Source organism: Nicotiana tabacum, chromosome 13, assembly GCF_000715075.1.
Source record: "Nicotiana tabacum cultivar K326 chromosome 13, ASM71507v2, whole genome shotgun sequence".
Taxonomy (NCBI): domain Eukaryota; kingdom Viridiplantae; phylum Streptophyta; class Magnoliopsida; order Solanales; family Solanaceae; genus Nicotiana; species Nicotiana tabacum.
The window spans coordinates 106,224,246-106,236,211 of NC_134092.1; the positions used below are offsets into that span (position 1 = coordinate 106,224,246).

The following is an 11,966-nucleotide window of genomic DNA, read 5'->3' on the forward strand; positions in this document are numbered from 1 at the left end:
GATTTAGAGGTTCGACTAAGTTCTTATGATGTTTTAGGACTTGTTGGTATATTTGGTTGAGGTCCCGAGGACCTCGGGTGAGTTTCAGATGGTTAACGGATCAGAAGTTGGACTTAAAAAGCTGTTGTAATTTTTCCTCTTCTGTTAGGCATTCTGGACTGTCATCGAGCCCAGGCATCGAACACAGGCATCAAACCCAGGCATCGAACCCAGGCATCGAGCCCAGACATCGAACCCAAGCATCGAGCCTAGACATCGAACCCAGGCATCGAGCCCAGACATCGAACCCAGATATCGAGCCAGAGTTGACGAAGCTCAGGCTTGAGCTTGTGTATCGAAGCCATGATCGAAGGCCCATCTCGAGGGCCATGATCGAAGGCAAGGCGCAACTGCTAGGATCGAGACCCAAGATTGAGGGTCACAATCTAAGGCTCAAGCTCGATGCCATGATCGAGGCTATGATCGAAGGACCGGACTCGATGCCATAATCTAGGCCATGATCCGAGGTCCCGGCTCGATCCCGTGATCGAAGCCACAATCGAGGCCTGATCGAGGGCCATGATCGAAGCCTGATCGAGGGCCATGATCGAAGCCTGATCGAGGCCCTGTTCGAGGCCCAGTTCCGAAGTGCTGGGCACTGTTATAAAAAGAAGGCATTCGTCCCATTCGCCATTTTTAACAAATTTGGACCTGGAGCAAAGGCGATTTTGGCAGATTGTCAAGGAAAGACAATTGGGGTAAGTGATTCCAACTCGGATTTGGTCTATATACACAAATATATCATTGTCTTCACCATTTAATTAGTGTTTTGAGATTGAAATTTGGAAAAATTTAGAAATCTCATAGAAGCAAAATTTTGAGGTTTCGGTATCGATTCGGAGTCGGATTTGAGTGAAATTGGTATGGTTGGACTCGTAATTGAATGGGTTGTCGGATTTCATAACTTTCGCCAGATTCCGAGATGTGGGCCCCACGGGCGAATATTTAATTAATTTCGGGATTTGTATTAAAATTTTAGTATTTTCTTATAGAGTTGATTTTCTATAATTTTTAGTGATTATATTGAATTGTATTGGCTAGATTCGAGCCGGACAGGGTTGGATAATCGTGGAAAAGGCCTTCTAGTGGGTTAAATTAGAGCAAGACAAGGTAAGTCTCTTGTCTAATCTTGTGAGAGGGAAATTACCTCATAGGTGATTAAAAGTTAAATAATTGTTGCTAATTGTGGGGGCTACATACGCACGAGGTGACGAGAGTCCGTGCGTAGCTACTATTAATGCTAAAGTCCGGGTAGTTTAGGACTCAAAGCATGTATTACTTGTGTAAATTGTATTCTTTGATTAATTAATATTAATTGATATATATGAATATATTGTGAATTGTTTGATAAAGATATTAAAGGATGGAAATCTCATAGGCTTGATTTTCTATTTAAATTAATTAATTGTCAAAAGAAATTATTCTCCTCCCGAATTTACCTCATAATAAATATACTCTCCTTCCGGAGGTACATAAGAAAATGTCCTCCTTTCTTGTGGAGCGGGCCGAACGCCTCGGCAGGATAGATGCATCTATGGATCGCGCCGCACGTCCCTCGGCAGTGTACACGACACTCTGGATCGGGCCGTACGTCCTCGGCAGAAATCGTGCTTAATAATAATAATTACACGATACTTTAATAATTTATTTCAGCTTGTGAAGCTAATTGATAAATTGGAAAAATCCTTGGAAATTTAATGAATTATTATTCTTGCTTGTTAAGGAATTAATTGATACTCCTGTAAATGAGATTTAATTGATAAATTGGATATTATTTGAATTGAAGGAATTTGATTATTTTCGCTGATTAAATAAATTGTTGTGAATTTGTAATTCATGCTGATTTAAATATCCTAGTTTTATTTCAGTTATTATTATTGACTCATAGTGAGTGCCAAAGTCGGCCATCTCGTCTCTACCACTTCGAGATTAGGCTTGATACTTACTGAGTACACGTTGTTTACGTACTCATACTACACTTTCTGCACTTTTTGTGCAGGATCTAAGATAGGTACTAGTGAATGACCTATCATCCCATATCCACGTCATACCGAGGCCTAGTGGTGAGCTGCCTTCCTGAGCCGTTCTGTAGCTACCAGTGCCTCTCTTTATATTTACATTCTGTCTATTTCATTTCAGACAGTATTTGGAGTTTTGTATCATCTACTAGATGCTCATGCACTTGTGACACCAGGTCTTGGCACACACATTGGTAGAGTTTGGGATATTCTTGGTTTTAAATTTTATCAAAGTATGTTTAATTTATTAGTTGGCTTGCCTAGCTGTAGTGTTGGGCGCCATCACGACCTACAGGTACAATCGGGTCGTGGCAGAAGGCCATGACCGAGGTCCATGATCGAGGTCCATGATCGAGGGCCATGATCGAGCCCCAGGATCGAAGGTCCATGATCGAGGTCCAGCCTGGACAGATCTGTAAGTTTATAAAATTGGGGATTTCGTCCCATTTGCCATTTTTGATAAACTTGAGCTTGAGCAGAGTCGATTTTTGATAGATTTTCAAGGAAAGACATTGGGGTAAGTGATTCTAATTCGGATTTAGTCTATAAACACAAATATATCATTGTTTTCACCATTTAATTAGTGTTTTGAGATTGAGATTTTGGGAAATTTTTGAAATCTCATATAAACGAATTTTCGAGATTTCTGTATCGATTCGGAGTCGGATTTGAGTGAAACTGGTATGGTTGGACTCGTAATTGAATGTGCGTTCATATTTTGTAACTTTCGCCGGATTCCAAGATGTGGGCCCCACGAGCTATTTTTGAGCTAATTTCGGATTTTATTGAAAAATGTAGTATTTTCTTATGAAATTGATTCCTTTAATTTTTGTGGATTGTATCGAATTAATTATGACTAGATTCGAGTCGATCGGAGTCAGAAAATCGAGGAAAAGACATACTACTTGGTTAAATTGAAGCAAGTCGAGGTAAGTGACTTGTCTAACCTTGTGTGGGGGAAATTTTTCCTAGGATTGGTATTAATTGTAATGTGATGAAAGTCGTGTACACGAGGTGACAAGTGTATACAGAGGTTAAATGTGAAGGATTATGTTTTTAAATTTTGTAGATCACTATTGCATATTAATTAAATAATTAAATCTTCTTATATTCTCCATCATTGATTTGATTTATATACTTTAAATTTGTTTGGCCTTTTTCCTACTAATTGTTTTTACATATTTAGTTGAAACTTGGTTTCTTTTATTCTGTGCATTATTTGAAATTGATTTTCTTTAAATTAAATATTATTAATATGAAGTATTTGATATTTTTAAATTTGGTATTGAAGCAACGTATTAAAAATTTTGAAATATTATTTTGCTGAATTATTTATTCCTGAATATTTTTGTAAGATTTTCATACTCATTTTGATGGAGCCGTGAGCTCTTTATAGTGGAAAAATATTATTGATGATTTATGTTGGCATGATCTGTGAGCTCTTTATTGTGGAAACATATTATTGTTGAAATATTTTGGCAAGTTAAATTATTTGAGCACTTGAGGTATAAATTGTGATATATTGTGATGTTGATACGCGTACGGTGGTATAAGGTCTGGGTATTGAAACACATGCGGTGAGATTAGGGTGGCTTGATACGCTTGGCTAGTAGGAGGAACTACTAGAAGTCATGCGGTGTGATAAGGATGGCTAAAACGCGAGATGCTATTTCGGGAAAAATATTTTCTTTAAAATAAATTGTGAAGGCTCCCGCGGTGAGATAAGGAAATGAGATATTGTGAATTTATTTATGATTTGGGACTACGAGGCGGTACCTCGTGAGTGCCCTTGTTGATATTGATTTATGGCCATAGTTGTCTTTGATTATTTGTTGTGATTTTCTTTAAGTTGAAAGGAATTCTGTTTTGATTCCACGAGATATTATTTGCCATTATTTTGTGTAATTAAATGGTGACATGCTACTTGATTCATTTCCATTGTCATTTTATTTTATTATATTGTTAAACATTCATGACCTGACTTCGTCACTACTCTATCAAGATTTGGCTTGCCACTTACTGGGTACCGCTGTGGTGTACTCATACTATGCTTCTGCACATCTTTTTGTGCAGATCCAGGTACTCCTTACCAGCCCCGACATCAGTGAGTTACATGTACACGGAGACTTCGAGGTATATCTACCAGCGTCTGCAGACTCCGGAGTCCTCTTCTATCATTATTGTATTGCTTTCTTATTTTCTTTAGACCTTGATATATATAGAGACATTGAGGATAAATTCTTAGAAGCTTGTGACTTATTTCTACTGGGTTTTGGGAGTTGAAATTGTTTGAATTATAGTTTATTTATTTCATATTTAAATTTTTATTCCGCATTGATAGGCTTACCTAGTCTTAGAGACTAGGTGCCATCACGACATCCTACGGAGGGAATTTGGGGTCGTGACAACTCTCATTCCGGAGGTACATAAGAAAATGTCATCCTTTCTTATGGAGCGGGCCGAACTCCTCGGCAGGATAGATGCATCTATGGATTGTGCCGCACGTCCCTCGGTAGTGTACACGACACTCTGGATCGGGCCGAACGACCTCGACAGAAATCATGCTTAATAATAATAATTACACGATACATTGATAGTTTATTGCAGGTTGTGAAGCTAATTGATAAATTGAAAATCTTTAGAATTTAAAGAATTATTATTCCTGCTTGTTAAGGAATTATTGTTATTCCTATATATGAGACTAATTGATAAATTGGAAATTTTATTGGAATTGAAGGAATTTAATTAATATATTGAGAATTGTTGCATTTGAAGGAATTTAATTATTTCTACTGGTTAAATAAATTATTGTAAATTCTGTGAATCATGCTGATTTAAATATTCTAGTTTTATTACAATTATTATTATTGACCCATAGTGAGTGTCAAAGTCGGTCATCTCGTCTCTACCACTTCGAGATTAGGCTTGATACTTACTGGGTACACGTTGTTGCGTACTCATACTACATTTGCTGCACTTTTTGTGCAGGACCTGAGGCAAGTACTAGTGGGGGACCTATCGTCTTACACCCACGTTATCCAGAGGCATAGTGGTGAGCTATTTTTCTGAGCCGTTCTGCAGCTACCAGTGTCTCTCCTTGTATTTTTCATTCTATCTATTTTTATTTCAGACAATATTTGAGGTTTTGTATAATCTACTAGATGCTCATACACTTGTGACACCAGGTCTTAGCACACACATTGGTAGAATTTGGAATTGTATTATTTCTTTTTCTTGGATTTAAGTTAATCGGTATCTTTTCTAATTTCTTAATATTGCTAGTAAAATAATAAAATTTCTTAGAAAATTATTCTGAAAATAATTGATATATGTTTAATTTATTTGTTGGCTTGCCTAGCTGTAGTGTTGAGCGCCATCACGACCTATAGGTGAAATTGGGTCGTGACACATCATGTTTCTAGGTTTAGAAGTTTAAAAATCCATCGCAAATTTACATAATCAGTACTTCCACGATATTAAAAATCACATTTTGAAATAAGTTTTTTAGGTTTAAAAGTCTATGTTTTGTTTAAAAATGTTATGATTTTAGAACTTTCAAGACATATAGGACATTCGCCTTTTTACTCTTAAAAAATAAATTTCACACTTGATAAAATAGTTATTTTATTATTATTCTAGTATTTAGGACTTTAATTATTTTTCTAGTATTTAGGGCTTTAATTATTTCCCTAATGTTTAAGACTTTAATTATTTTCCTAATATTTAGAACTTAAAAATTTACTAAATTTCGTGTATTAGTTTTTCCTTATTTGATTTATATAGGAGTAATATATACCAAATTTATAAAACAAATTGTGTTTCTAGGTTTAGAAGTTTAAAAAGCCATTGCAAATTCACATAATCAGTACTTCCATAACATTAAAAATCACATTTCTAAATATTTTTGTAGGTTTAGAAGTCTATGTTTTGTTTAAAAAATGTTATAATTTTAGTTCTTTCAAGACATATAGGACATTCGCCTTTTTTCTCCTTAAAAAATAAATAATTACTTTATTAATTTTCTAGTATTTAGGACTTTAATTATTTTTCTTGTATTTAGGGCTTTAGTTATTTCCCTAATGTTTAAGGCTTTAATTATTTTTCTACTATTTAGAACTTATAAATTTACTAAATTTTTGTGTATTAGTTTTTCCTTATTTGATTTATATAACATATACCAAATTTATAAAAGAAATTGTGTTTCTAGGTTTAGAAGCTTAAAAAGCCATCGTAAATTCACATAATCAGTACTTCCACGATATTAAAAATCACGTTTTGAAATATTTTGTAGGTTTAGAAGTCTATGTTTTGTTTAAAAAATGTTATAATTTTAGAACTTTCAAGATACATACAGAACATTCGCCTTTTCTACCCTTAAAAAATAAATTTCACATTCGATAAAATAATTTTTTTTTTTTTTTTAGTATTTAGGATTTTAATTATTTTTTTAGTATTTAGGGCTTTAATTATTTTCCTCATGTTTAAGGCTTTAATTATTTTTCTACTATTTAGAACTTATAAATTTACTAAATTTTTGTGTATTAGTTTTTCCTTATTTGATTTATATAACATATACCAAATTTATAAAAGAAATTGTGTTTCTAGGTTTAGAAGCTTAAAAAGCCATCGTAAATTCACATAATCAGTACTTCCACGATATTAAAAATCACGTTTTGAAATATTTTGTAGGTTTAGAAGTCTATATTTTGTTTAAAAAATGTTATAATTTTAGAACTTTCAAGATACATACAGAACATTCGCCTTTTCTACCCTTAAAAAATAAATTTCACATTCGATAAAATAATTATTTTTTTTTTTTTTAGTATTTAGGATTTTAATTATTTTTCTAGTATTTAGGGCTTTAATTATTTTTCTCATGTTTAAGACTTTAATTATTTTTCTAATATTTAGAACTTATAAATTTACTAAATTTTGTGTATTAGTTTTTCCTTATTTGATTTATATAATATATACCGAATTTATAAAAGAAATCGTGTTTCTAGGTTTAGAAGCTTAAAAAGCCATCGCAAATCACGTTTTGAAATATTTTTGTAGGTTTAGAAGTCTATGTTTTGTTTAACAAATGTTATAGTTATAGAACTTTCAAGACATATAGGATATGTATATATAAATTTATAGGGATTTACTATATCTACAATTATCCTCATATTAAGCTTGATCTTGTGTATACATAATAACAATCGTAACATTTTTTCCAAATAAAACCCCTCCATCAAAAAAGTGTTGAATCATATTAATATAAAAAATTATAAAGATAAAAATATAATCTTAATAATTTTAATGGAAAGTCATTAAAAGGAGGGAAGACTTTCAATTATTTTAACTTCCCTCCAATATTTTCGTGTAAAATTCTCTCTCACTCATTCCCTCCATGTAAACCCACAATAGCCTCCCACAAAGATAAACTTAAGTATCCAACTCAAATAAAACTACATACTCCAAGAAAAAAGAAAAATTCCTGCTTGTATTTTCTGCCTATTCTTCTTTTTCTATGAATAACTTTTTATTACCGGGTAAATCAACACCTATCTCTCATCTGGTTTTGATTTGCTTAATATCTCTATCTAATAAAAGTTCCTAACAACATTTTTATCAATACTCTATTAGTCTCTATGCAGGAGTTGAATAGCACAAGAGCAATTCCACAATCTTTTGTTGTGAAAATTGTCTTTTGCTATAACTTGAGGGCCTTGATTCATCGCTTAATGAAGTATTTCTTAACATTCTTTTGATGAGGAGGTAAGTTTCTATATATGTCGAGTAGATCGTGATAATCTACTAGTTAACGATTTTGCAAAGAAGTTACTATATATTTCTCATTTTATTACTACTATTTTCTTCACTAATTAATGTTAGTTTTATCATTTAAGTTTGAAAATATATTTTGTTTAAATCATGAAATCAAAAAGTATATATTCATTTTTTCCCTTTTAATACAGGTATATGAAGGTACAAAATGCGTCTATAGAGTTAAAAGATAAGGGACGCTGCGTCGGCACATGATCTGGAAGCAACATACTTTTGTTTTTTTAAGTTTACTATTATTCATGTATTTCAATTAGACTTTTTATGTTTGAGTGCTTTCACTTTATTTACTCAGTGAGTTTGTACTCAGATGTTATCTCATTGTAGATGTAATTAATACTATATGTTTTGTATGAATTTTGGTATTACATTTTTCGTGATATTTTTTATTTACATAAGCTAATTTTAAAAAATTAAAATATACACGTAATTAATAACAAACCATTTAACTATAACTTTAAATGTTATATATATAATTTGTCATAAAAAAATATTTAAACATCTATGTATTTTAGGATCACTACATTTTCGTCACAAAAAATGTCCCTTTTATCTATAGAAAGTAAGTCATATTGCTACATTTTCATTCGTCATAAATTGATTACATTTAGTGACAAGAAATAATTTGTCCAGAAATGGTCTTTATATTATAACATAATTATATTTTTATATATAAATTAACTTAATGCTTGACGACAATTGAAATTGTCACTAATTAAGACAACATATAGCGACAAATTAGTATTATCACTAATAGCACCATTTGTCGGGACATAAAAATAGTTTCAACGACGAAATTGTTGTCCTTTTTGGACAAACAAATTTGTTGCTAATTTATATATTTAGAGACGAAATTTTTTCTTGTACATAAAGCATAACCATTTAGTGACATAATCACATTCTTTTAACTACAAATTATGTATAACTTTAAAGACAGTCGCCATCGTCACTAATCAAAATTATAGTTAGTGACAAAATAGATTCCTCGGTATTGAAGACCCTTTTAGCGACGATTCAATTTTTTTAACTACAAAATGTTTACTTTTTTTTTTTATGACAAACAAGTTCGTCATAAATAATATATATTTGAGGACGAAAAAAAAAATCGTAGTTAATGTAACTTTATTTTGCGACGAAACGCAAAGTTGTCTTTATATATTATTAGTGACAGTGTTTTAGAGACGAAAGACTGACAAAAAAGATTTTGTCACAAAAAGTCTTTTGCGACGAAATATGAATTTTAGGCGACAAAATAATTTATCACTAATAATCAAATTTGTTGTAGTGATGGATAGAAATAAAACAGTTAACTCATATCAACAATCAAAACCAACTCGGCACTCATAATCAATTATTACTTCAATCAATTTTCGTTTCGGTGTGCAACCCGATCCCACAATATATTCATATTCAATTCTGTTGCGGCGTACAACTCGATCCCACAATATATTCAATTTTATTTCTGTTGTGGCGTGATTATAAATAGATCGAAGGATGCAACTCGGGGCAACCTAACTACACTCAAAAGTCCCTTCTTTTTACTTCTTTAACCAAAAAACACACACACACACACACACAAAAGATGGCTGCTGTTTCTCAACTTTTAGCTCATCTCTACACTATGACCTTAGTCTTCTTCACCATTCTAATTCTCGAGCTAGTCATCTGCGTACGTTCCATTACCGACACAATCTACGACTCCGGCGACCGGCCGATCACCACCAAGCAATACCTCAAGTTCATCGAAGAAAAAAACCCGGTTATCCGGTTCAAGACTACGGCAATTAAGCCGGCCGGTTTTTCAGAGTCCTGTGCGGTTTGTTTATCCGCATTTGAGGAGGGCGAAGAAGTAAGGAAGCTAAAATGCAAGCACATATTCCACAAGGATTGTTTAGACACGTGGCTCCAGCAAGATTCTGCCACGTGTCCACTCTGCCGGAACAAGGTCTTGCCGGAGGAAATCGTGGTAAAGTTCCGGCAGCACCGGAATCAGCAGTCGGAGTATGAAGGAAGTGACGAGGAGCTGATTTTCTTGTTATCCGCATTACATGGTAATTATCTACGTAGATTTTTGTAAATCATGAAATTAGTTTATCTTTTTTTGTAATTTTTGTACATAAAAATGTAGAAATATAAAAATTAACCTGAGAATAAAATATAGAGAGCAAAAAATTAGTATAATTGACTAGAAGTGATTTGGTTCATATAGTTGGAAATCTCAGAGGGCATTATTTATCTCTCTTTTTGTTTTTTTTTGTGGGGGGATGGGAGGAAGAAGAAAAGAATTCGTTAATTCTAGTAATTGCATCAATATGCTGGATAATGTCGAAAAAATATTAGTTTTACAATCTGAATTTACCAATTTTAAGTATCTAGTATATCAAAGTTATAAACACTTTCTAAATTTTTTGAATGAAATTCGAGTGTCATTGTTTACCGTAGTATTTGTTACTCTCTCCGGTCCACAATAAGTGATATTTTAGCTTTTTTTTGTGATCCAAAATAAATAATTTTTTCAGATTTCAAGAATGAATTAATTATTTTTTTACTACATTGCCCTTGGATTAAATAATGTTGGAGTATATGTTAAGGGTATTTATGTGAAGAGATAATAAAGGTTAATATGATCAATTTTATTGTCAAATAATGTTAAAAGGTGAATTTCTTAAAAAAAAAATAAAAATAAACCACTTATTCATTTAATTCTCTAAGCAAAAAGTTCTTTTTATCATTCTCGAATATGTGGGTAAAATTAACTAAAAATCGCCATTTATTTAAAGAAAAGCAATTAAGTGTTCAGCTTTTTGATAACTTTATCTTGCAAGTGTTGAAATATTGATGGTGATGCTCAAAGGAGTGGTGACCTACCAAAAGTTTGGCATGATATAATTAATTTAAAAAATGGTAGGTGAAATGCTGGAATTGTTTTTGGGATATAGATAGACACATCTTACTGAAAGCTCTAAAACATTATTATAGTCTTTGTGTTTTCGTTTTTTCTTTTCGAGAATATCAATTACTTCCCGTTCATTTTTAGTTGTCCACTTTGGATTTTTTACGCTCTTAAGAAAATTAAATAAAGTATAGTATAATTTACCATAATACCCATATTAATTGGTGTATAGTCTTAATGAATTTGGAAAATTATTTGGAATGAGTAATTAATGATAAGAGTAAAACAGGAAAAAAAATTATTTTTCTCTTGATATGCGAAAAGTGACAAGTAAAAATGAAAATATTTTTTTGAGAATAAATGACAACTAATAGTGAAAGAAGGGAGTAACTTTTTAAACTGTTCGAGTAAAGCCAACATTCATTCGGGGGCGGCTCAATGAATCTCGTGGCCTAAGGTGAAACCATATTGAAAAACCCTTAAATTTATTTCATAAAATATTTACACTAACAACAAAATTTACTTTTTAAATAATAAATTAATCATTTAAGACAAAAAAAGTGAATTTCAAAAAAAAAAAAAAAAGAAGAAGGAAGAAGATCACAAAAAATAAAGTTTTGAGGTCCAAAACTAAAAGTGAAAAATTTGATTTGGCTATTATCACAAACAAGAAAAAGAAACAAACGTATATAACGTAATAGTTTAAGTTTTGAGTATTGATGGTATCAAAAATATTTACTCCTTCTGATTAATATAAACGATAATTGTAGTTCATTCTATTAAGTAGCACTTATTGGTGAATATCTAAAATAAATTGTAAATAACCTAATATAATATGTCAAATTACACTAAAAGAAAACCGGTGCATGAATGCTTTTGTATTCACGCAGTTTCAGAGAACATTGTAACATAAATTCATTATGTTGTCGATTAATGAGGGGAGAAAATTATTATAATTTATAAATTTATTGGTATAAAATAACCTCAATCGAATAACAAAAAAATATATTGTAACACTTTTTTTTATACTAATTATTTATATAAATTATATATATGGTAAAAATAATAATAAGAAACTAAAATAAATTTGGGCCTTCAAATTTAGTGGCCTCACTGCCCACATTCTTAGAGCCGCCCTGCATTCATTCTGCGAATTGTCTTGCATATGTTAAGTTACTAAAATAAGAAGT

General features: G+C 31.8%; 1 protein-coding gene across 1 annotated transcript; it reads left to right on the forward strand.

Annotated features, from left to right (window-relative positions):
* The first annotated feature begins 9,374 nt into the window (after positions 1-9,374).
* LOC107771321 (uncharacterized) lies at positions 9,375-10,118 on the forward strand. The gene has a single exon (XM_016590671.2). The coding sequence runs from the start codon at positions 9,466-9,468 to the stop codon at positions 9,958-9,960; it is 495 nt and encodes a 164-aa protein (XP_016446157.1). The 5' UTR covers positions 9,375-9,465; the 3' UTR covers positions 9,961-10,118.
* Positions 10,119-11,966: the final 1,848 nt, after the last annotated feature.

Bases quoted from the DNA above. Each gene is read 5' to 3' on its own strand.
- LOC107771321 (XM_016590671.2), top strand. From the start codon at position 9,466: ATGGCTGCTGTTTCTCAACTTTTAGCTCATCTCTACACTATGACCTTA.